This window comes from Mauremys mutica, chromosome 8 (assembly GCF_020497125.1).
Source record: "Mauremys mutica isolate MM-2020 ecotype Southern chromosome 8, ASM2049712v1, whole genome shotgun sequence".
NCBI classification, from domain to species: Eukaryota; Metazoa; Chordata; order Testudines; family Geoemydidae; genus Mauremys; species Mauremys mutica.
Window position 1 is genome coordinate 34007850 of NC_059079.1, and position 26494 is coordinate 34034343.

A 26494-nucleotide genomic window follows, 5' to 3' on the forward strand; every position below is an offset into this window, starting at 1 on the left:
CAGCGGCAGATCGTATGCTAGCCCGGCCTCCCTTTGTAGTCGTCCAGTCAATGGGACAGGCTAGTCAGTCTGAACAGTGGCACTGAGCTCCTTGGCCGGCACTGTGGTACCAGTGGGCCCTGTGGGCCCTGACGCAGCCCCCGGTGGGGGCTCGCTTGGTGGCCGGAGCATTGGAACAACCGTTGGCCTCCCTTTCCCAGCATTCCAGAAAGGAGTTGGTGGGACATGCATCTTGTTCTGTGCCCAGAGGGTGACCAAGTGGTGGGACCTCCAGTACCGGTTGGTACGCAGAGTACCATGCCTGCATCCTCACCCTCCCCTGATGAGGCGATTATGACCTCTCCTCCCTCTGTTCTCCCTCTCTAAGGCCCACCAGGAACTATTGAAAAGAGTGGCATCAAGTCTCAACCTTCAGGCCGAGGAGGTGGAGGAACCCTCGACTCCCTCTTCAATGTCGTGTCGGCCTTGGTACCGGGCAGGGTGCCCCTTCCACCCACGAAGGGGTGGCAAAAATTTCAAATGCCTTGTGACAAACCCTGGCTTCCTTGCCTCTCATCTCTAAGAGGGCAGAACGGAAGTACTCCCTTTTGGCCTGTCTACTGCTCCCAGGGTATTCGCAAAGTGCATGTCTGTGGTGGCAGCCTACCTCAGGCGTCCTGGGGTCCAAATCTTTCCCTATCTGGACAACTGGCTGGTCAAGGGCAGCTCCCAGTCACAGGTGCGGGATCGTGTGGCGCTCCTCCTGTCCATGTGCGCCACCCTGGGCCTGTGGGTGAACGACACCAAGTCCACGTTAGTCCCGGTACAGTGCATAGAGTTCATCGGGGCAGTCCTGGACACGATGTTGGCCAGGACCTCCCTCCCACTGGACAGATTCGAGACACTGAAAGGGCTCGTCGACACAGTTACAAAGTTTCCCGTGATGACAGCCAGAGTGTGTCACCAGCTCCTTGGTCACATGTCAGCATGCACATATGTGGTTCGCCGCACCAGACTCAGGATGAGGCCCCTCCAGCTCTGGTTGGCCTCGGTGTTCTCCCAGGCCAGGGACAGGATGGACAAGGTTCTCACTGTGCCCGAGCCAGTGATCGCCTCCCTACAACGGTGGTCCTCCCTGGAGAACATGCTCCATGGGGTCCCGTTCAGGGGCATGCCCCCGTCGGTGGAGCTGGTGTCAGACGCCTCGGACCTGGGGTGAGGAGCCCATGTGGGAGACGTTCAGACCCAAGATCTGTGGTCTGCACAGGACCTTGCCTTGCATATAAATGTCAAGGAACTCAGGGTGGTCCGGCTGGTGTGCATGGCCTTCCGCTTGCACCTGGAGGGCAGAGTGGTCAGGATCCTCACAGACAACACGGCCTCGATGTTTTACATTATCAGGCAAGGTGGGGCCTGCTCCTCTGCCAGGAAGCCCTGAGGCTGTGGGACTTCTGTATAGCCCACAACATTTGCCTACAGGCCTACCACGTACTGGGCATCCAGAACTCGCAGGTGGATCGTCTGAGCCGAGACTTCCCCTCTCACCACGCGTATCTCTACACCCAGAGGTGGTATACAGATTTTCCAAGAGTGGGGAACTCCCCAGGTGTACCTGTTCACGACTTGGCAGAACCGCCAGTGTCCCCAGTTCTGCTCGGGGGGGAGCTATCTCCGATGCCTTCCTCCTGTCCTGGTCAGGACAGTTTCTCTATGCCTCCCCCCCCCCGCCCCCCGATCCTGCTGATCATCAAGGTCCTGGAAAAGATAAACACGGACAGGGCCCAGGTCCTCCTGATTGCCCTGGCGTGGCCCAGACAACATTGGTACAGGACCCTCATGAGCCTGGCAGTCGCCCCGCCATGGCCGGATGCCATCCCACTCGGACCTGCTCTCCCAGGACCAGGGCCATCTCCTCCACCCCAACCTAGCGGTGCTCCACCTCACGGTGTGGCTGCTCAATGGCTAGACCGGGAGGAAAGGATGTACTCGGAAGGGGTTCAGTGTGTCCTCTTGGAAAGCAGACAATCCTCCACGTGTGGAGCCTACTTGGCAAAGTGGTCTCGGTTTTCCCGATGGGCAGCTGAGCAGGACGTTTCCCCTGTGGCTGCCCAGATCCAGCTCATTTTAGACTATCTCCTTCACCTTAGAGCCCAAGACCCGGTGCCCTCGTCCGTCAAGGTGCACTTGGCGACCATATTGCCCTTCCACTCGCCGGTGCAGGGGCATGCGGTATTCTCCCATGCTATGACTGGCCGATTCCTTAAGGGATTGGATTGTCTCTTCCTGTACACTAGGCCCCCAGTCCCACAATGGGACCTGAACTTGGTGCTCGTCTTGTTGATGGGTCCCCCCTTTGAGCCGTTAGCTACATGCTCTTGGTCGCACCTCTCGTGGAAGGTAGCGTTCCTGGTGCGATCACGTCAGCTAGACGGGTCTCGGAACTCAGGGCCCTGACTTCCGAGCCCCCGTACGTTATTTCATAAGGATACGGTCCAGCTCCGCCCACATCCTTCGTTCCTCCTGTAGGTGGTCTTTGCCTACTACATGGGTCAGGACATTTTTCCTGCCGGTCCTATGCCCCAAGCCCCATGCGTCCAGTGAGGAGTGCTGCCTCCACATGCTGGATGTGAGATGGACTCTGGCTTTTTACCTGTAAACAGACTAGGCAGTTCAGAAAGCCTTTGCAGCTGTTTGTCGCCTCGGCCAAACGCATGAGGAGTCAGCCAATCTCCACTCAGCAACTCTCCAACTGGATCACCTTGTGTATCCATACTTGTTACGACTTGGCGGGAATTCCTCCTCCGTTGATTGTGAGGGCACACTCGACTAGGGTGCAGGCCTCATGGGGTGCCTTTTTAGCCCATGTCCCCATTCAGGACGTTTGTAGGGCTGCCACATGATCCTCAGTTCATACGTTCACCTCGCATTATGCGATCGTCTCCCAGACAAGGGAAGACGCTGGGTTTGGCAGGGCTGTGCTCCGTCCCGAGACTTTGTGAACTCCTATCCATCTCCAACCGATATTGCTTGGAATCACCTACTGTGGAATACACAAGAGCAATCACTCAAAGAAGAAAAGACAGTTACCTTTTCTGTAACTGGTGTTCTTCGAGATGTGTTGCTCATGTCTATTCCACATCCCGCCCTCCTTCCCCGCTGTTGGAGTTGTCTGGCAAGAAGGAACTGAGGGTGGGAGTGGGGTGCACAGCACCCCTTATACCGTGCCATAGAGGTGCCACTCCAGGGGTCACTGGGGACGCTCCCCTATGGGTACTACTAGGGGAAAAACTTCCAGCACCAGTGCACGTGGTGAGCATGCACACCTCCTGTGGAATAGACATGAGCAATACATCACGAAGAACACCAGTTATGGAAAAGGTAACTGTCTTTTATTAGGAGCCTTGGAATCCCTTTCCCCCACCCTTTCCCAGCCCAATAGTCACCAGTAGGTCCAGGGGAAACACTGGAGGGCTGGCTGGCGAGGAGCTGAGAGAAGGATGCACTGCTTGGCACACAAGCAGGTGTGTGAGAGGGCCATGTCCTGGTGCAGGGATCGGGTGTGAAGGATCCGTTTTCCCCCCCCCAAACACTGATCCCACACATCTGCCCATGATCCAAGCAACAGATGCCAGTCTCAGCTCTTTGCCAGCCAGTGCTACAGTGTCTCTCTGTTATTCCTCATAATAGATTTCAGTAAAGTTGTATGTTTGTTTTTGCATTATGGGTCTGATCATCCTCTCACGAAGAACAATAGGATGACCGACTTAAATGGAAGCAAGATAAGGCATACATATCTTTGTTTCATTGTAAAGAAAATTAATGTATTTTCAGGTGCACCGGTTACAAAAAGAAATAAAACAAAGAAATCATAATCTTCAGGACACCACTGAACAAAATGTCCTGCTACAGCAAACTCTGCAGCAGCAGCAGCAAATGTTACAGCAGGAGACAATTAGAAATGGAGAGCTAGAGGATAGCCAGATTAAGCTTGAAAAACAGGTAAAGTACGTTCATAATGAGAAGAATTAAATAGTATAGGTAAACATAAATATTTAAATGTATTTATATGGAATTGCAATATCTATCTATTTGATAGCTTACTTTGTTTATAATCTTTTAATTATCAGATGTAATTGATATAATTATTATAGATTTCTATTTGATTTTAGGATCTAACCAAAGAAATTAAATATTTTTAACTTTTTCATATGTGATTTTTCAAGAGGGAGATTTATATTCTTTTATATATATTTTAACAGTATAGATATTAAATACCTTATTAAATACAACTATAAATAGGTATCAAAACTGGAGCAAGAGCTTCAAAAACAGAAAGAAAACTCCGAAGAAGAGTTGAGAAAGGCAGAGGGAAAGCTCCGTATAGCCTCTCAGGAAGCAGATTTAAAAAGACAGAAGGTGGCTGAACTTACTAGCACAATTGGGTATGTGTAGAACATTTTTTTCATTTTGGTGTATTCTGAAGATCCAATATTGTAAAACTACTAAAAAATTGTATCACAAAATGTGATGCTTTTAATGAAAGGACTATGTTTTACAGGTACATGTAGCTTTAGAATAGTACTTTGGTCCTGATTCATACTTGAATATTTGCCTATTTGTAAACATGTTAATAATCCCATAAACCTTGTTGAATTCAGGCCTTTATTTCTAGCTTAAGGACACTTCTATTTTTTGTTAATTTACAAACAGATATCCAGGCTTAGTCCTTCTGTGTGCCTCTATTCAAGAAAGCGTCCTTATTCAGGAAGAGTGTATAAACACATTAACTTCAGTTTTATGCCTAAAGTTAAGCATATTCCTAAGTGCTTTCACGAAATTGGGGCTTGTGTTGGTTTAAAAAATAATAATGTTGATGGTTTTGCTCTTGGGATTGACCACTCTCCATCGCGAAAATACTCTTGTCAACATCAGAGAAGCAGAAAAGCCTTATAAATAATTTAAGGATTTTTAAAATCTATTTCTTTCAGTTTGTACAGTTTCAACTAAGCCCTATTAGAAAAAAATATTTTTACAAAAATTAATATCAACAGTGTCCCTTTAAAATGTGGCTTTTTTCTGAATAATGTCTGTGAAAAGGCATCAGTAGGTTCCCCACTTATTGTTTTTCATTGATTCCATACCAATGTGCTCAATTTACAAATACAAGTATAAGGATGAAATAAAATGAACTTGTTAATTTTCTTTCGGGGAAACTATACAGAACTGTTACATGAAATGCAATTAAAATAATACAGTATGTTAAATTGATTTGTTTAACATAGTACTGTTGAAATGGTATCCAACTCGTAGAGAGTTGATATGCTTCAGCCTTTGTATAAATTTCTCTGCTTGAGTTCATTGCATACACAAAGCATTGAACCAGGTCTGAAAATAGCAATCTGTCCAGAGTAACTGGCCCTTTCTAGGGAAGATGGGCTCAGCTCCACCTCTGAGTAATCAGCTACCTTCCAACTGAGGCTTTGGGGTAACAGGTCAGGTGATAGTCTGAAGAGCACCTGCTCCTTATAAAGGCAGCCAGAGCTCAGTTGAGCTGGTGAACTACAGGTTGTAGATAGGTTCCTGTAGGAGGAGCGGGGGAAAGAACCCAGCTATTAGGTGACTCCTAGGCATATGGCCTAATGAGTGGGAACTGCAGGGAGCAAGAAGGAGTCTCTGGGGTAGTGCAAGGACCTGGAGGGGCACAAAGAAGTGAGGGAAATGTTGTTGTCTTTATTATTCCAATTGTGATTTGTTAATTCTGTTTCCTTTTGTGTTTTGTTCAGGCAGATTAAGCTGGAGATGGATCAGTGCAAGGATGAGCTAATTGGTATGGAGAAAGAACTAGTGCATTTAAGACGAGATGGTGAAACTAAAACAGTGCAGCTAAGTCATTTAGAAATGACTTTGGAGCACACTCAGTCAGAACTAAATAAAAAAACACAACAAGGTAAATGATTTACTATATGTAAAAAATTTCATCTTTAAGGTTTATTTGCTTATGCTTTATGTATTAAAATAGATTCTCCCCCCTCCTCCTTCCCCAGTTGTTTTGTAGTTAGTTGCAAGGGACTCAACATATGACTGTTTTGACTTTTCATAATCTTGCAATTTGAAAAGATCTGGGTAGTAAAATGTTACTTGGGCGTCTTCATTTTAGCTGGCCTTCTACATAGTCCCACTTGTGGGGTGTGCCCTTCCCCCATGGAGACTCGGTTACATTGAGAATCAGTGTCACCAATTATCAGGCTACTATGGCCTAATATCAGCTTCAAATTCTTTCTCATTCCAATAAAGAAATTCCGTCATGGACATGAAGATATTGAACAATTACATCAGAAAGTTCAAATTCCTACCGTATCTCTCTAAGGCCTGGTCTACACTAGGGGGACGAGGAGAGGGTCGAACTAAGGTACGCAACTTCAGCTACGCGAATAGTGTAGCTGAAGTCGAACTACCTTAGTTCGAACTACTTACCTGTCCTCACGGCGCGGGATCGACGTCTGCGGCTCCCCCGTCGACTCCGCCACCGCCGTTCGCAGTGGTGGAGTTCCAGAGTCGATGGGAGCGCGTTCGGAGTTCGATATATCACGTCTAGATGAGACGCGATATATTGAACTCCGAGAAGTCGATTGCTACCCGCCGATCCGGGCGGGTAGTATGGACGTACCCTAAGAGTGGCTCAGGTCTCTTGTCACAATCTTGGTCCAGTCTCATTCTCTGGATGGACACCAGTTTCTTATGATTGTATCCAACTGCTTAATCCCACTTGCTTCTATGCCCCCTTCATCTGAGTAATGACTGATCACTGCTTGTAGCTCTGGGTCTCAAGGGCAGTCCGAGGTGCCTACCCATGACTGACACATTTCTTGGGCAGTGGTACCCCACACTCTGGCTAGACCCTGTAATCAGTGCTGCAGCCCACCTGAGCCCCCATTTGCTTAGACATATTCTCCCCCAGAGTTCAACTGCCTGTGGGACCTCTGGTTTCCTAGTTACATCCTTCAGGGACAACATGGTAGTAAAGCAAGGCACACACTAAACAATGGAATTTTTATCAACAAACACTTTGCTCTTAAAAAAGGACAAGAGGGCCATAGATAGATGGAAAACAACAAACACTCAAACGCAATCCATCTCAGTTGATTTCACCACCCTTGTAAGTCCTGGGTGTGGTCTGAGTACTTAGGCCTGGCAGCCCTTGTGGCCTTCTTGGCCTGACTCTCTTGCTTCTGGATTTCCTTAGCGAATGACCACTTCTTAAAACTGATTGTGTCCCCTGAGTCCCCATGTGCTGCAAGGTTGGGATGGGGAGACTCCAGCTCCCACTCCCATCAGCTTTTGTGTAAAGAGGTAAATATTCTAAATCAATAGCCCTGCTGGTAGAAAACCCATTGTTCCATTAGGGAAGAGCCATTCAATGGCACTTGACTACTCTGTCACAGCTTCCCAGCCATCATCTGTCCACTAGGTATCAAATCTCAGCTACACAATGAAGGTTACACTCATAAATGGCATTCACAAAACAGGATGGAATTCATAAAGTATATGTGGTGTTTTTTGTTTTATGTGGGAGAAAATCACTACCAATGCAAAGTCTGATCTTTAGGTTTCTATACAACATTGATAGGGTTAACTGAGACATTTAGGAAGGCACCTAAACTGTTTGTAGCCATTGAGGATCAGTGTGAGGGGAATGCCATTTCCACTTAGTATCTGTCAAAATGGATTAGATTATGTATCAAGATGTGTTAGGCTAGAGGACATAGGATTCACTCTGTTAAGATGGTATTAATAGCCTGCTTCTATAATATTGTCATCATAGAAATCTGCAGGAAATTTTGTTGACACATTTATGCAGTACTGCATACTCAACAGCTTGGTATTTAGATCAAATACATACTTTGGGAGGGTAATTCTGGAGCTCCTGCTTAATTAGAACTTCTGAGCCTGCCTTCTTAGGGGTTATGCTGTTTACTAAACTCCCACATTTAGGAATATGCAGAGGCTAACTCAAAGAAAGGTAGATTTCTTAACAATAACTGGTGGTTCTTTTGAATGTCCATGTGGGTCCCACTGTAGGGGCATATGAGCCTATGTACACAAGCTCAGAATCTTTTGAAGAGAATGTCCATCACGGCCATCCATGCATCCTATTCCTTCTCATGTCAGGGCATAAAGGGCAGTTCAGCTGTGACCCTCCCTCAGGCCTGGTCTACACTACACAGGTTGACATAAGGCTGCTTATGTCGATTTAATGATGTCAGTGTATACACTACAGCCTTGCTCCCACTGATGTAAGTGCCCTACTGCACCAACATAATAACTCCACCTCCACAAGAGGCATAGGGCTTATGTTGCTATAGTTAGGGCAACACAGAATCTGTGTAGATGCTGTGTTCCTTACATCAGCTATTGGTGATCTTGTCAAATAGCCAACCTACCCCCCATATCCCTGGAGAGTTGGGCAGCTGGACTCCCCTCCAGGGTGAGAAGCCCTGGCAGTTGGACCCCTGTCGGGAGCTGGACAGCCTTGTCAACTTCATGGCTTCTAGAGCCATGAAATTGACATGAGTGCCCATCTCCTGTTCCCCAGGGGCAAGAAGCTTCCCCCTGCTCTCGACAGGGAATGGGGAGCAGGGTGGGGGCAGTCTGCTGGGAGTCTGTGGGGCAGCCGGGCTCCCGGTAGGGAGCTGCCTGTGGAGCTGAGAGACCAGGCTCTCCGCTCCGCATACTCCCCCTCTTCGGATGGTGGAGGCACTTCTGGTGAGAACATGTACCACTCACCCAAGGAGAGTAGTGTGGACATGTACCACTGTAGTAATTATTGCGGTAGATGTAAGTCGACCTAATGAAAGGTAAATCAACCTACTAGTGTAGACATACCTTCTGTTCCCTCTTACTGCCTGTAGCATCAAGATGGCACATTGAGTCTGCTCTTCTGTTTCAAATGCAATCTTTTTGTCAAGAAATCCTCTTCACCCTATTATTAAACATTATTTTCTTGTTGTTTTAATTGGATAGTCTGTCCCCCTGCCCCTCCAAAAAGAAAAGAAAGATGGAGGAGACACTCTCCCATATTTCTTTGAACAGCTGAGCAAAGCACTTAGTAATGGTAGACTCTAAACCCACGGGGTTTATAACCTGTCCTTTGTGTGATGCTCTTATGCCCTTAATTGATGGGCACAACAGATCTCTTTTCTGCCTCAGGGAAGGACATATCCCTAATAGATATTTTTGAAGCATTCCTTTGAAGGTAGCATCTGATCCCAGAGAAGAGAGATCCTCCAAGCTGGAGTCAAGGAGACTATCTTTAATAACTGTGCTGGTAACTGGGTAACAAGGCACCATATCTCTTGTTCTACCAGGGAGAAGAGGCCTAAAAAGTACCAGCGTCATTGGCACTGGTGTTGGCTTTCTCTCTGACAACCTCATCAGCACCAATGACCTCAGTGCTAGCACCAACCCCAGGACAGAGAAACCTTATGCCATCCACTTTGGATGCCAAAAGACATACAGTAACTCTTCACTTAACGTTATAGTTATGTTCCTGAAAAATCCAACTTTAAGTGAAACGATGTTAAACTAATCCATTTTCCCATAAGATTTAATGTAAATGCGGGGGGTTAGGTTCCAAGGAAAAACATTTGGGGCAGACATAGTATAGTACTGTACTGTGGTTGGGAAGTGCCCCTGGCTTACCCCACACAGGCACAGCCCGCTGCAGGCAAGGACACTAGGAAGCACCTTCGCAGCGGCAGCTTTCCCGGAGAAGAACAGGTGCCAACTTTGCCGAGAATGCTCCAGGCCTGCCTCTTCCTGTCCCCACTCCATTTCAGGCCCACCTCTTCCCACCCCCACTCCACCTTCTCTCCGGAGCACGCTGCATCCCCACTCCTTCCCGCCCCCCGAAAGTCCTAAGCACCACCAAACAGCTGTTTTGCTGTGCTTGGGACTTCTGAGAGGGAGGAGGAGGAGCAGAGACGCGGAGCTTCCCCACTCATCCTCTCCCTCCCAGCGCTTGTTTGGTGGCGCTTAGGACTTTCTGGGAGGGAGGGGGCGGAGTGGAGACGCAGCACTTCCCCTCTCCTCCCCCTCCCTCCCAGAAAGTCCTAAGGGGAAACGCCGGGAGGGAGGAGGAGGAGGTGGAGAAGAGGAACTTGTGCAATGCTCCCTTGTAAAGTCACTGCTCTTCACAGAATCTTACAAGCAGTGGACAGAGCAGGCAGCCAAACAACGTTATAAGGGAGCATTTCACAACTTCAAACGAGCAAGTTCCCTAATTGAGGAGCGATGTAACTTTGAAACAGTGTTAAGCAGGACGACGTTAAGTGAGGAGTTACTGTACCTGCACCATGTGTAAATGCAGCTCAGAGCAGAAAATGCACCTGTTCCTCAAGGAGGACTTGAAGTTTTTTCCCTCTTTGATATCAAGAAACCTTTTATGCTCTTTTACAGGAGCACAAGGAGCCACAGGGCACACGTGGCCCCCAAAGCCCCAGAACATTACTATTTAAAACATTCCGTGTTGCACACAAGACATACGCACTGACAGTGGGATCCACACTTACTATAACATCTCTGCCAGTAGAATAACCATTCTTTCTTTGAGTGTTGCCTCTTCATTTCCCCATTATTTGCCTATTTTCAATTCTTCCTCAGAATTCAGCTCTCTTAAAGACCAAGTTTAGCAAAAAGAAGTGAGGAGGTTGGGGAGTGCACAACCTTCATAATGTCACAGAGGGATTGGTCATGCAGTCTTGAATGGGACTCTGCTTTTCTAGAATGTCCTCAAAGCTCAGTGACATTGGGGGTTGGTGCGTACTGCAAGTAATAATATGTAGAGGCAACATTTAAAGAACCAGTTACTGGTGAGTACACTTTCTTTTCCATTTCTATTTGCATAACAGTGCGTGATCTGGAAGATAAACTGCTTCAGAGTGAGACTGGGCAAAAGGATGCTTTACACAGAATAGAAGAGCTAGAGGCTGAACTACAAAATGCCCATGGAGAATTAAAAATCACTTTGAGACAGTTACAGGAACTGCGAGATGTGCTACAGAATGCACAGTTCTCTCTGGAGGAGAAGTATGCGGCTATCAAGGATTTAACAGCTGAACTTAGGTGAGCTAACTCCTATTCAGGTCTTGAAGACTTAATCCCAGTGATTTTTTTGTTTGTTTTAGGAACAGTGAAGCATGTCTCTTGGTTTTGATGGTGCTTTCCACCTTTTAGCAGCCCCCTATAATCTGATGGAAAAATTAATTCATGGTCTTTGGATAACTTAAAGTAGCTCTTTAGTTTATTTTGTTTAGTTTCTAAAAGCAAAAATACTAACATTAAAGTATTTTTTTGGGAATGCCTTAAAAATAACAGTACAGAGGCTCCTGGACTTATGCAAGCGTTCTGTTCCAGAACGCCTTGCGTAACTTGAATTTTGCGTAAGTCGGAAACGTATACCCGACAACTATGCCAAAAAAAACCAAGAAAAAAAACAACAAACAACCCTCTTATTTCTAGCTTACAGAACTTTTTCCTTAAGTGCGGATTTGTGTAAGTCGGGTTTGCGTAACCCGAGGGCATCTGTAATAAAAAAACCTGTTAATATGCTGCCTAAGTCCAAAGCTGTTAAATGATGGTCTTGTACAGTACAACTGTTTAACCTTTACTATAGCAAATTAATGAAACTTTCTAATATACACTTTTTATTGCAATGTAGTTCTGATAATGAGTGAAATAATTTTAAAAGTTAGTGGTAAATCTCCATTCTGAAGATGGTCATGGTAATGCATTCAGGTTTTTTTACTCAGTTCAAAGTTTACCTATATTTTAAAATAATTAAGCTTGTAATAAAGAACAGAGGCCAACATTTCTAAATGTGTGTGCTTAAAGTTACACACCTAAATCCACATTTAAGCACCTTCAACATAAGTGGCCATATTTTCAGAGGTGCTAAGTAGCCAAAGCATCCACTGAAGTAGGTGTCCAGCACTCTGAAAATCAGGCCAGTTATGTTTTAGGTGCCTAAATGCAGAATTAGTTACCTAACTTTAGATAACCAAGTTGCAGAATTTTGGCTGTCATGGTGTATATTCAAAGAAAACTTAATTCAGTTTGCTCAGTCAAGCACTCTAAATACTTCTATAGCTAAGAAGTGTGTCACACCATGAGTACACTATAAAATGTATTTTAAAAGAAAGTTTTAAATTAACAGCTGTAATTTCAAATTCCTGGTTGAGAAAGGGTCTGCCTGGGAGTTGCTTTGCTGATATAGAAGGTAATAATTACAGTAGCACTACCCTCTGTCTGCCGCTAGGGGAAGCAGCCTTTCATTTCCTGAGGTACCTACTCTTTCCACCTGTTTATCTATCACAGTTGTGGCTTGTAAAGGCTTCACTTAATTGTTTTCCATGTAAATGTGCTCTTCCACTCCCCCCATTGGACCATTTGCTGCTGCATGCTCCATCCTTTTTCTTATCTCCTCTCCACTGACCCAGACAAAACATATGAAAGCAGGAGTGGAGCATGCAACAGCACCTGACACCAATTTGGGGATAAGGAGGCTGGTAAGTAAAGCCTGAAGAAGCTACTATTAGGGCAGGCAACAGGGAGAAGCAGGGGCCTCGAGATAAGGCAGTGGTGGCATCACTTTTTTTTTTTTTTTAAAGTATCCATGTGTCGCACCCACTTTCAGATTTCTCCCTTCCAAGATACACAGTCAGAAGTAGGGAGTGCCCTATGTCATCAGAGCAGCACCGAAGCAGAAACTGTTCAACCAGGAAGTTAGGATTGAGAATGCTAAGTATGATGAAAATTAAATTAACAAACATTTTAAAAGAAAAAACATTTGGAGTTTTAGAATATAACGTTTATCAGATTTATGAAAACTTGATTTTTTGGAATCTAGATCTAGCTTTATAAAGGAGAGAGAACATCTACATTGTTTGTTTGTTATATGGAAACTGCAGGCATTGTAAAGATGAAATTGAGGACAAAAAGCAAGAACTTCTTGACATGGACCAGGCATTGAAAGAAAGGAACTGGGAACTGAAACAAAGAGCAGCTCAGGTTAGATCTTTCTAAGCATATTACCAGAATAGCCTATCGAGTGTTTATTTAAAGTTTAACAAGTCCAGCATTTCCTAATGCTCAAATGATCGCTAAGACCGCTCGCTACATTTCAAGAAATGAGGACTTTATCAATACAGTTCATTTATCCTAGCTGCATACTGTGTTCCAGTTCAAGGGATTCTATATCTGTTTGCCTACCATTGAGGCATTTGTAAAGGATATGTCTAATTTTTTTCTGTTTGCCTTTGTGAGGCTTCAGCCTAGTGTTGACCAAGCTGATGGACTCTCTAGTAGAGCCTCTGGTGGATTTTCTCTCTGTCACCTGCCTCAAAGACTGTTTATCATGGCAGTTAGATCAGCTAAAATGGTCTGTGCACTTCAAGCTTAAATGGCTTGATTTTCCTCACCCACCATTATATGAGGATAAGGTGGTATTGTATACTCCTCCTATATTCATTCCTAAAGTGGTCACTTTCCTCAAGCTACACCCATTACCAGGGGATGTCAGGTGACACACTTTGTGTGCGAAGACGGCCCATAACTACTATTTTAATAGAACAAAACCCTTCTGTAAATCCCCAAGATTTGTTTTCATTTATGGTAATAAGGTTATGGCACAGGCAGCTACCTGTCAGAATTTGATAAACTGGATTAAGATCTGCATTGAAAAATGCTATCAGTTATCCTTGTCCTCAGTAGTATCTGAGCACATTTGACTAGATCAGGGGTTCCCAAACTTGCTTCTTGGATTGTTCAGGGTAAGCCCCTGGTGGGCTGCGAGATGCTTTGTTTACCTGAGTGTCCACAGGTACGGCCTCTCGCAGCTCCCAGTGGGTGTAGTTCGCCGTTCCCGGCCAATGGGAGCTGGGGGAAGCGGTATGGGCTGGGCCACCGATTCTCACAGCTCCCATTGGCCAGAAACGGCAAACCACACCCACTGAGAGCTGCAAGCGGCCGTACCTGCAAACGCTCAGGTAAACAAAGTGTCTTGTTGTGGCCTGTCAGGGGCATACCCTGAACAAGCTGCGAACCAAGTTTGGGAACCCCCTGGACTAGATCTAAGGCAGTCTCTGAACATTCTTTTGTAATGTTCCTATTATAGAAATATGTAGAGCTCCTGATTGCAGGTCAGTCCATATCTTTTCACAACTTTAGTCTTGATCTGCCTTCAAGATTTGATACCCAGTTTTGGAGGGCAGTCCTACCATCATTGTTTAAGTAGTCTTCTCAAAAGCCTTCTCTTTAGAGAGTTATTGCCTGTCATTCTTCCAAAAGTGGGGATTTTTATTGACAGTACTGAAAGGAGAAAAAGAAGGGTTACTGCAGAGTTTCAGCTGGCATCTGAAGAAGTTGAAGGAACTGAGGGTGCATGAAGGCCATGCATAATATTACCTGAAAAGCTCTGTAGCTTGAGATGAAGTCCATATGGCTCCTAGTAATCAAAGCATTTTTTGCTTTAGAGCTTTATGCAGGCACATTCCGAGAATGAGGATCTATACTGACGGTCTACTCAAATAACTCAGTGTAAAGCTGAGTAACCATTCTGTCTTGTGTTCTCTGTGTTGAGGTATGGGCAAGATGTGTGAAATGATGGAATTAGAATTGTTTTTCCCTTCTCTCTATGTACTTGGACTCTAAGAATAGATTTCTAAATGCCAGACCTCTAATCCATTCTTACGTCAGTTTTACTGATTACACTTGGGACTACATTCTCAGGGCCAAAAGGGGTTAGTTTCATTAGGTGTGTTGAATTTTTATATTCCATAGAATAATGTTTCTAACATTCTAAATACTACTTCAAAACAGTGTTGTTTTTTTATTTCTTTCTTATATTTAGGTTACCCAGTTGGATATGACTATTCGTGAACACAGGGGAGAAATGGAACAAAAAATAATTAGATTAGAAGGTAGTTTGGAGAAAACTGAGTTAGAAATTAAAGAACGCAATAAACAGGTATTTTTATTAATGATTTAAAATAAAATCCGGCTTGCATGGTAGAATGAATAACCTAGTGTCTGCATGAGATTGGGGAATGGATGCAAGCAAGAGCTGGCCTAGGATAAGACCAAAGTGATATTAATAGTTTGGGGGTTTCTTAGTTTTTTGGGTGTTATTTTTTTTACCAGAGAAATTATTTAGAGTTCACCAATTAAAACTAAAAAATGAAAAAAAAATTGCACTATAGTAAGAAAAGCCAGCCTTGTTACTTCCTAAAATGTGCACTTTAAATCATTCTTTAAAATAAGAAAATGTGTTTGTAAAATTATCAGTTGGTAAGGGAACTCAACGGCAGATGTAGTATTAAACTACTTCTAACTTTTGAATTTGTCAGGATTTCATGGTGTCCCTTAAGAAAAAAAGCTGTTCTTCTGACTTTAATGTATTTTGTATTTAGATTGAGAGCTTAGATTGCAAGCTACAGCATTCTAAAGATGAGCTTCGTGAAAAAGAGTTTGAATTGCTCCAGAGAGATCAAGAAATAAATCAACTAAAAAAGGAAATTGAAAGAAAACAACATAGAATAACAGATATTGAAAAAGTAAGTTGTTTTCTAGGATAAATGTGTTTTTTCCAATTAATTATTAGTCTACTAACTGAACATTCTTTGTCTTCAGTCTAATGGATTGTTTGGTTTACTAAGCAGTAAACAGCAGAAGAAAGTTGTCTTCTCATTTAATGTAATGCAAGTATGTTGGTTTGGGGTTTTGTTTTTTTTTTTCCATACTGAAATTACTTGCTGGAGTTCTTGGCTGAAGTTTATTATATTTTCATTATTGGATTGTGATGGTATTGGTGTAACCAGTTGTTTATAAACAGTTGTATATAGATCTTCCTTGTCTCTCTTCAAAAATAGGGTTCTATACTTTTCTCCTAGTATTTGTCTGCAGAATCATGAATCCCATAAATTAAACCAGGATTCCAAAGCATACACTCTAACTTTGCATTATGTGGGAGTTTTAAGCCAATCTTGCTGCTTGTTTTTGGCTCTAGTAACCTTCAGACGTAGCTAGGGAAATGGATTTCATTGAAATGCAATTGAAAAAGGCAAAATGTAAAAAAAAAAAATTAAAAATGTAATTACTTTTTACATGCTGCATAACTAGTTCGTGGAACTCATTGACACAAGATATCAATGAGACCAAGATCTATATGGGATTCAGAAAAAAATAGACATTTATATGGATAATGAGAACACAAATGTTGTATTCTATCTAATTTATTTTACAAAGGATATAAACTTTTATGCTTCAGGGTATAAACCGAGCACTAACTGATGTGAGTGAGAAAGAAGCTTCTATTATGGGCAAGTTACTTCATAAATGTTCACTGTAGGGTTTCTTGTACCTTCCTCTGAAGATCTGGTACTGGCCATTATCGGAGAGTCAGTACTGGAATAGATAGGACTTGCCATAGCAGATCAGACCTGTGGTGTATCTTCTTTTGTAATCTCCAAGAATCAATAGAGTCAAAAAGGGTTGCTGCATTGATTTTTTTTAAATTAATTAATTAATTTAAAAAAAAGAGGAGGGGGAGGAATACAAATCATTCAATATCTGTTTTCTTTAAGAATTTAAATTATTTACCTATTACAGACAGTGAAAGATCAGGAGGAGTGCATTGCAGGCCAGTACAAGGAAGCATTAGATTTAGGTCAGCAGTTGAGGCTAGAACGAGAACAGATGCAGCACATTCATTTGGAGCATTTGGAGACTCGCCGGCTGTTGGTTCAAGCTCAAAGAGAAACAGACAGACTCTCGCAAGAACTGGAAGAAATGAACCATCTGTCTCGAGAAAAGGTGACCAAACACGTAACGTACTCAAAATAGCTTTGGTTTTAAGTGGCAGTGGAATTACCATTGACAAATGTTGATTTTAGAGAGTGGAGTATACAGTTTATTTAGTGTATAAAGTTGTCAGTACAGATGCACATATTTAGTTTTGGATTGACAAGGAAGTATTGTGATAAGTTTTATTATAAAATTAAGAAAAAAGACAGATTGTTTAGTTGTGTTTCAATTCCAAAAAACATGCTTTCAATAAGATTTCAAATATGGGTGTCTGCTAACCCCAAATGCCCTAATTTAAAAATACCAATGGCTGGAGATTTTTTTGTAAAATCTAGGTCCCTTTGGTACATAGAACAAAAAGGAAGTAATTGAAGTATTTACATATGGAAACTAGCTACTAGGAAGTAGATTGAGGCTGACTCTTGCAGTAGAGCCTTTGACCCGTCTTCCTCCTTTTTTTAAATTCTCCCTGCGCAGGAATCAGTCAGATGCAGTTCCTGAACTCTCCTGAACACGATATTGGTCCCTCTTAGTGCCCCAAGGGTATTAGCCACCTCAAGGTGGGTGGGGAGGAGGGGCGTGTATCCTCCTAAGAGGTAGTCATGCACCATGTATATTCCCCTACCTCACTTCCACCATGCTCCAGAGGGATTATGCTTCACTTTAGCATCCTTCTGCTCCTTAATCACTGTGTCTTGCTTTGTAATAAAACTATAAGAAAACCTACTGTATGTGCATGAGGCTGAGTTATAACTTTTAGCCTCTGCCCCACACTGAAGACAATTCAGGAAGGGATTATTCTAAAAGCCATAACTGAGCATTGGGTAAACAATAGAGGTTTTTTGTGACTTTACTGCAAAGCAAGACACAGCAATTAAAGAGGCGAAGGAGCTCTTGTGCTTGAGATGTGCTGAGATTCAGGAGATCTGGATACTGTTCCTGATTGTTGCCTGTGAACTTCATCTCTCTTCCCCATTTGTAAAATGAGTATAATGTTTACTTACCTCATAAGGATGTTGTGAAGATAAATATAGCAGTGTTTGAGAGATGCTCAGGTACTACAGTGATAGTGGCCATAGAAATACCAAGAGAGAGTGAACCTTACAGCTCATGATGAAATATTTGCAACAAACTTGACATTTAATTTACTCCTGTGCCAGTCATTAGTCTCTAGCAATAACTAGTTGCACAGCCACACTGTTTTAGCTGAATCTATTAGCACTGCTTTGGATGAACAGTAACACAGGAATTTTTTTTAAAAGTTAATTAGTAAAGAAACTGATTTGAATAATAAATAAAACCTAGTTTCTAATGATTTAATAATCGTTTGGAGGTACTGGCCATGGTGACACATAATGTGACCACTTTTATTACAAATAAATCCTAGTCAAATGAATATAAATATATTCTGGTACTATTCAATTGGTTTGGATTTGCTTTCGAAACTACCAGTAGCTAAAAAGAAATTGGTTGTGGCTTTCTGGCTCCTGGTTTTGTTTCTTGCTCTGCTGCTGACTCAGTGTGGACAAATAAGGTAAATGTTTAAACTTTTCACTGCATAAAATGGGAAAATAACATTCAGTCTTAATTCATATGTTTGGATGTAAGGTGCCATATAAGTGCAAAGTGCCATTAACATTATTTATTATATACTATCTTACAGGAAGCTCGTGCAAACCGTTTGGCAGAAGAACTGGGTGCTGCCCAAGCACGTGAAGCTCAGTTACAAGCAAAAATGCAAGCTGAGATAAAAAAGCTTTCATCAGAAATAGACTCATTAAAGGAGGCTTATGAGCAGGAGGTAAAAGATAAAACTGAACTGACCCTAGCATTTTTACTGTATTGTGCTACATGGGTGTTTTCATCCACTCAGTCCAGACTAACTATGCCTCTCTCCCTTTCCTCCTATTCTCTCTTCTGGGAAGCATGGTACAAAAATCAAAGATAATGCTCATCACTCCTTATTGTCAGGGAAGGCTGTTTTCTCTTTACAGAAATCTGTCTTACTAAGATATAAACCCTGCTACATATTCCATAAGGACAAGATTGTGTCTCATACTCACAAATCATTCTTATCTGGAGGCAATACAGGCTTTCATACCACACAGAAAATCACACTGCCATCACTTTTGCCCAAACCCCAACACCAGAAAGAGAAAACATGGCACAAAATTGATGTGAGGAAAGCAATGAAGATATAATTGAAGTGAAAAAAACAATTCAGGAAATCATCCTCTGTGTCCTTTCATCATAAATGTCTCGATTTAAAAAAAAATTAATTTCACTGTTGCAAGATGAATAAAATATGGCATCACAGAAACATTCTCAGCAATAGGGAAAGCTATTCTAGAGAGGATCTGAGCCCATTCAAAACTTTCTATGGCTGCTGCTTGGTCTGAAAGAACATCAACCACCATAAAAGAAATCAGTTAATACCTCCATTAATATGGCTGTCAGATACTGCAAACTGATTTGATATTCCACAGAGCCACCTTTTGGCAAGAAGCTGCCCAAGTGGGGATTCCTAAATAATCTGTTTCACTATGTTTGAAGAAAGGGATTTTTGTGTCTGTCTTATCCTTCTTGCCATACTACTTTTTTCCTAATTGCTCACTACATCCCACATAGACTGGGCTGGGGAAGAGATCTGGATCCAGAGTGGAAAGTTGACTTCTTCTCTTCCCCCACCCCCACCCCCACCCCCACCCCCACTCGGAATACATTTTCTGAGGGCGGATGAAATCATCAGGTAACAATTTTTCCTTTTTAATTATTATTGCTTCTTTCTCTGTGGAGGTTGGTGAAGATCTAGCTACAATTGTTAGAAGAATAGTTCCATGCAGAAATGAGGAAATACGGGACTGCAGTCGAAGTTAAAGGGTTGGGGGGAAAAAAAACCCTTCAAGAAAACTCAGAATGGCTTATTTATATTTTCTGAAAATGTGAAAGGGGTTCCAAAATACAGCTCGGCAGACTTGGCTTAAATTACAAAAGTAGATTGCATTATTTCTTAGGGAAAATGAAACCTTCATATCCCTAGCTTCTTCTTTTTTTTTCTTCTGATTGCACATGTGCATCCTGAGCACAGTTGCTTGAAATTTTTTCCCTCAGTGGTACCCGTTGCGGCAGCTTGAGGGCCCTCTGCTGCTGCTGCTGCACGCTGATAGCACCAGTATAAAGCGCCCAGCTGACCCCACACACCCCCAGTTTCTTCTTACCGCCCGTGACAGTTGCTGGAACTGCTATCCTTGTTTTTGAAAGCTTTCTCAGTTGTCTTTTCTTCTTCTTTCTGTATCTAGTTAGTTAGTTTTAGTCAGTTTTAGCTAATTTTAGTGAAGTTCTGTAACTTTGTGTTGTTCATTCCCCTATGCCGAGGCATGCTTTGATGACTGGGCTTTACGCTCTGCGCCTCCTGCAACTAGGCTATGCCCCTGCACAACCCACACTCAAGCTGCCTGAAGTGCCTGGGAAAAGCTCATGCTGGGAACTGTTGCCAGATCTGGAAGAACTTTAAGCCTTGCACGAAGTAGGACCATGAGGGCAGGCTAAAATTTTTGCTCATGGAGGCAGCACTGAGACCTCCGTCTGAGCCAGGGCGGTCAGACTTGGCACCAAGTGCCTTGCCATTGGTAAGGAGTACGCCTCCTACTGTATTGGAGTCCCGGCATCAGTCACCATCCTGGATGGCTGAGAGGGGGCGATTCCTGGCACTGAAGATGGCCAGGCATGGGGATTAGAGTAGAATGCAATCTAAACCAAATACTCTTCTGTCTTGGTACTGCAGAAGCTAGCACCATTGACTCTGGCACCTATGCAAGCACTGTCAAGTCCAGTACTGGAAGAGCTGTTTACATCTGCGGCACAGCACAGTACTGATACTACCTCAGTACCAACCATATGGCGTTTGCTGCTGCCGGAGAACTTCTTTTGCTGTTGGTACTGGTATTACCGGCAATTCAAGATTCAGGGTTGTTGACAGGAGGGAACATGCTGGATCCTGTCATTGTTTGGTACCATGCCCTTCAGTACTGTCAAAAGGGAAACCAAGGCACCAGTCTCTGGAACTGGTAGGAATGGCACCACCATGGTCACTGGAGAGAGAGACTGAATCGGAGGTTGTGTCTTACTCTTCCTATCCAAGAAGCCTCTCTCTAGCTACTCCTCCAGGCATTTCCACCCTTCCATGCATCCAGACACAGGAGTACCATCGAGTGCATGGTCAGGTCGTCACTGGGGACCTATGCCAGTCCAGTGGTCCTTTTGGAACCCCTGGGGTTTTCCCCAGTTTCCAGGGCTTATTCCAGGGGTGCCTATTGGGTGACCTCGGAAAGAAGGGCATTCTCATCCTCTTGGACAGCGCTTGGTCTGGACTCTGTTACTGACCCCAGAGCCAAACTGCATGAACCAGCTCAACCAGATCCTGCTGAGGAAGAAAGAGAAGAAGAGCTTCCACAGCTGGTGCTGACCTCCTCCCCTGATGAAGCAGTCTCAGGAGAAGGTTTGTTGCCTCCCATGAATGATGATAAGGCTCACCAAGAGTTATTGAAGAGGGTGGCCTTAAATCTGGGTATACAGGTGGAGTTAGAGAAAGTCCTCCCATAGCCTGGTTGACATTTTAGTCACTACGGGCCCCTCAAAAGTAGCTCTGCCTCTCAATGAGGCCATTATGAAACCTGTTAAGACCTGATGGCAGACCCCATGTCCCTTCCCCCCATGTCAAAAAGGGATGAACAAAAATACTTTGTTTCTGTACACCCATCCCCCGCCCAGGATCCCTGATGGTAGCTGCTGCCAAAGAGAGAGAAAGGCAGGGTCATCAGGGTGCAACCCCAAAAATCAAAAGATTCAAAGAAATTAAACTTGTTCAGTAGGAAAGTTTATTCTACTGGGGGGTTACAACTCAGAACTGCAAACAAGCAGGTGCTGCTGGGCAGGTATGATTTTACTTGCAGAAATTCAAGAATTTGCTCCCACAAGAGACTATGCAAGAGTTCTCACTGGTGGACAAGGGAAAAAAATCAGTGGTGAGGACCTTGTTGCAAGCTTCTTTGGATGCGGCTGACTCAGCAGCCAGGTCCATGGCTTTGGCAGTGATCATGTGCAGGAGTTCGTGGCTACAGTCCTCAGGACTCCAACAGGACCTATCTTTCGAAGGAGCTTCACTCTTTTCAGAATACACTGATGCGAAACTGCATGGTCTGAAAGACTCCAGGGCGACCCTTAAATCCTTTGGATTATACACACCTGCTCCTTCAAAGAAGCCCTGCAGACCTCAACAGCCATCTGGTATGACAGCTTTGGCTGTCTGTCATGATCTTCAGAGAGAGAGAAGCAGAGATTTTAGGTATAGGCCGCCACCACCCCCTTCTACCTCAATGTCAATGCCTGCCCCACCCAGTCATCCAGGGGGTTCTAAGCAGGCTTTTTGATGGGATGCTCGAGGACACCATACCAGTTCCCGTGATGCTAGACCCTGTTTCGCCTTTATTTGCAAATAGCCTTTTCCACTTTCTCAGTGCTTGGTCCCATATCGCCATGGACCATTGCGTGTTGAGCACTGTGGAACTGTGATGCACCCTCCAGTTTGTTTCTGCCCTTCCTTCCCACCTTCCCTCCCTGTCTTTTCAGGGACCCCTCTCACGAAGAGCTTCTGGTTTGGGAGGTTCAATCTCTCCTTTGGGTGGCTGAGGTTCTGTAGAATTTAAGAGTGAAGGGGTTCTATTCCCGTTATTTCCTAATCCCAAAAGCCAAGGGCGGTCTCAAACCCATTTTAGACCTGCGGCAGCTCAGCAACTATCTCAAGAAAATAAAGTTCTGCATGGTCACCCTGGTATCCATTATCCCCTCCCTGAATCCCAGGGATTGGTACGCTACCCTTAGGAGATGCCTGTTTTCATATATTGATATACCAAGGACAGAATGTTCCCTAGATTCGTAGCAAACCACTCACACTACTAATTCACAGTTCTCCCATTCGGTCTGTCTGCGGCTCAGCAGGTGTTCACAAAATGCATGGCGGTAGTCTCAGCTTTCCTCAGGAAGTTAGGGGTGCAGGTCTACCCTTATCTAAATGATTGACTAGTTAAGGGCCAGTCCAGGGCTCAGGTAGTGTCCAATGTTCAACTCATTCAGTCAACCTCAGTCCCTGGAAAAATCATGGAGCCAGGTCCTCAAGGAATTCAGTTTGAATCACTTGGAGGAGAGGAAAGTGATCAGGAACAGTCAGCATGGATTCACCAAGGGCAAGTCATGCCTGACCAACCTGATTGCCTTCTAGGATGAGATAACTAGCTCTGTGGATATGGGGAAGGTGGTGGATGTGATATACATTGCCTTTGGCAAAGCCTTTGCTATGGTTTCCCACAGTATTCTGTCAGCAATTTAACAAAAACTATGGATTGGATGAATGGACTATAAGGTGGATAGAAAGCTGGCTAGATCGTCTGGCTCAACGGGTAGTGATCAATGGCTTGGTCTAGTTGGCAGCCAGTATCAAGTGGGAGTGCCCTAGGAGTTGGTCCTGGGGCCAATTTTGTTCATTAATGATATGGATGATGGGATGATTGCACCCTCAGCAAGTTCGCGGATGACACTAAGCTGGAGGTAGAGTTAGATACGCTGGAGGGTAGGGATAGGGTCCAGAGTGACCTAGACAAATTGGAGGATTGGGCCAAAAGAAATCTGATGAGGTGTAATGAGGATAAGTGCAGAGTCCTGCACTTAAGACGGAAGAATCCCGTGCACCGCTACAGGCTGGGGACTGACTGACTAAGCGGCAGTTCTGCAGAAAAGGACCTGGGGATTATAATGGACGAGGAGTTGGATAGGAGTCACCAGTGTGCTCTTGTTGCCGAAAAGGCTAACAGCATATTGGGCTGCATTAGGAGTATTGCCGGCAGATTGAGGGAAGTGATTATTCCCCTCTATTCGGCACTGGTGAGGCCACATCTGGAGCATTGCATCCAGTTTTGGGCCCCCCACTACAGAAAGGATGTGGACAAATTGGAAAGAGTCCAGCTGAGGGCTACGAAAATGATTACGGGGCGGGGCACATGATTTATGAGGAGAGGCTGAGGGAACTGGGATTATTTAGTCAGCAGAAAAGAAGAGTGAGGGAGGATTTGATGGTAGCCTTCAACAACCTGAAGGGGGCGTTCCAAAGAGGATGGAGCTAGTCTGTTCTCAGTGGTGGCAGATGACAGAACAAGGAGCAATGGTTCCAAATTGCAGTGGGAGAGGTTTAGGTTGGATATTAGGAAAAACTATTTCACTAGGAGGGTGGTGTGAAGCACTGGAATGGGTTACCTAGGGAGGTGATGGAATCTCCATCCTTACAGGTTTTTAAGGCCCAGCTTGACAAAGCCCTGGCTGGGATGATTTAGTTGAGGTTGGTCCTGCTTTGAGTAGGGGTTGGACTAGATGACTCCCTGAGGTCTCTTCCAACTCTAATCTTCTATGATTCTATGAACATTCAAGGCCATATGGTTTCTGATAAATGCAGAAAAATCTACCTTCACTCCGGTGCAGAGGATAGAGTTCATTGGGGCAGTGTTTGACTCTACTCAAACCAGGATCTCCCTCCCAGAAACTTGGGCAGAAACTTGGCTGTTCTCACAGACAACACTGCAGCCATGTTTTACCTCAACTGGTCAGGAGGAGCTCGCTCTTCCCTCTTTTGTCATGAAGCAATGCAGCTATGGGACTTTTGCATAGCCTACTCAATCAACCTCGAAGCCTCTTACCTTCCGGGAATGCAAAATGAGTTGGAACCTCACCTCAGTGGGTCTTTTTCAGTCACTACATGCAGTCTCTGTGCCCAGATATGGCAAGAGACATTTTCCAGCAGTGGGGGACTAAGATAGGTCTATTTGCGAACAGGTACAACAGTTGTTGTCCCCAGTTGTGCTCCTTATATGAGCACAGTCCAGGTTCTATCATGGATGCATTTCTAACATGCTCCTTATTATACCTCTCCTGGAAAGTAGTTTTCTTAGTGGCCAGCACTTCAGCCAGAAGGGTCTCAGAACTCTATGCCCTCACGTTGGAGCTTCTGTACACAGTCTTCTTTAAAGATAAGATGTATTTATGTCCTCACCCCAGTTGCCCTCCAAAAGTGTTTTTGCAATTTCATAGCAATCCGGCAGTCTGTCTACATGATTCTACCCGAAGCTTGACATTAGACAAGCCTTAGCATTCTACATAAAAAGAACTACACCATTGCGAAAGTCTACCCAACTGTTCATAGCTGTGGCTGACAGGATGAAAGGCATCCCAATCTCTTCACAGAGAATTTTATCCTGGATTATTTAATGTATTTGCACTTGTTACGATCAGGCAGATGTTTCGCCAACAGCTGTCCTGACTGCTCATTCCACAAGGTCGCAAGATAGTGCAGATCCCTATTCAGGACATTTGTAAAGCAGTGACCTGGTTATTGGTGTGCACACATTCTCCTCCCAGTACGCCATCACTCAGCATTCCAGAGATGATGCCAAATTTGGCCAAGCTGTTCTGGGTGGGGGGGTGTGTGGGGGGGTGTACACGAACTCTGATTCCTCCACCTATTCAACTGCTTGGGAGATGCCTAACGTGAAATGCATGTGCCATCACTCAAAGGGAAAAAAAAAGTTACTAACCTTCCATAACTGTTGTTTTTCAAGATGTGTTGCACATGCGCATTCCATGACCTGCCCTCTACATTGGAGTTGTCCAGAAAGAAGGAACCGAGGAGGGTCAGCTGGGCGCTTTTATGCTGGCACTAACAGCACACAGCAGCAGAAAGCGCTCAAGCCGCCCTGACCAGTGCCACTGTGGGGAAAAAATTTCTGGCAACTGCTCGGGGCATGCACATACCTATAGTGGAATGAACATGTGCAACACATTTCGAAGAACAACAGTTAATGAACGTTAGTAACCATTTTTTCTTAGTCAAATCCTGAAGGTATGTCAAACACCCTGATGTGTTAATGGTGATGAGTTTTGAAATTGTTACTTGGACCCCTTCCAATCTATACATATATGATGTGAAATGAGAGAGAATGGTATTCAAGTTGGCATAAAACAAAATCTGAATAATGTTTTCACTTTATTTCTTAAAATTTCTAGAAGCTTGCACATCAGACAAATCAGGAAAGGTGGCAGATGTCCACAGACAGCCAGAAATCTGGCTCTTATCATCTAAGTGGACAATTGCAGCAGCTGAAGCAGGAGTTAGAAGAGGCTCAGGACACTGTCAATAATCTTCAGCAACAACTTCAGGCTAGAAATGAAATGGTTCAAGCTGCAAATGAAGCACTGCTTGTGAAGGTGAGTTAACACAGCAATGTGTTGTACATGAGACATTTTAAGGCATCTGTGGGCAAAAACAAAGGCTTCCTTATGCCAACAAATTAATTACCCTCTTTTGCCTCATGTTTGTTTTTACAAGGAATGAGAAGTACCTAAAAGAGTTATTGTATAGGCCTAGAGTTTTACTCTGCCATGTGGAAGAACTGGATTTGAGAGCAGCATGTGGATTACACATGCTGTATGAGTGGATTGTGTCAAAGCAGTTCAGTCCACAATGAATTAATATACATCTACATCTCTTATAACAGCCATTTTGTTTTATGCAAAAATGTCTTTATAAAAGACCAGTTTTGTGTTTTACAAGTGTAAA

The 26494-nt window shown here is 44.1% G+C and overlaps 1 protein-coding gene across 3 annotated transcripts in view; it reads left to right on the plus strand.

Annotated features, from left to right (window-relative positions):
- CCDC18 (coiled-coil domain containing 18) overlaps window positions 1-26494 on the plus strand; it is a 92145-nt gene that overhangs the window by 31547 nt on the left and 34104 nt on the right. For all 3 annotated transcript variants that reach the window (XM_045028134.1, XM_045028131.1, XM_045028133.1), the window contains exons 18-27: window positions 3811-3978; window positions 4279-4421; window positions 5763-5926; window positions 10887-11100; window positions 12945-13044; window positions 14885-15001; window positions 15444-15587; window positions 16642-16845; window positions 18500-18637; window positions 25942-26142. In XM_045028134.1, the coding sequence (XP_044884069.1) occupies window positions 3811-3978; window positions 4279-4421; window positions 5763-5926; window positions 10887-11100; window positions 12945-13044; window positions 14885-15001; window positions 15444-15587; window positions 16642-16845; window positions 18500-18637; window positions 25942-26142 (1593 nt within the window). The remainder of the gene's footprint in view (window positions 1-3810; window positions 3979-4278; window positions 4422-5762; window positions 5927-10886; window positions 11101-12944; window positions 13045-14884; window positions 15002-15443; window positions 15588-16641; window positions 16846-18499; window positions 18638-25941; window positions 26143-26494) is intronic.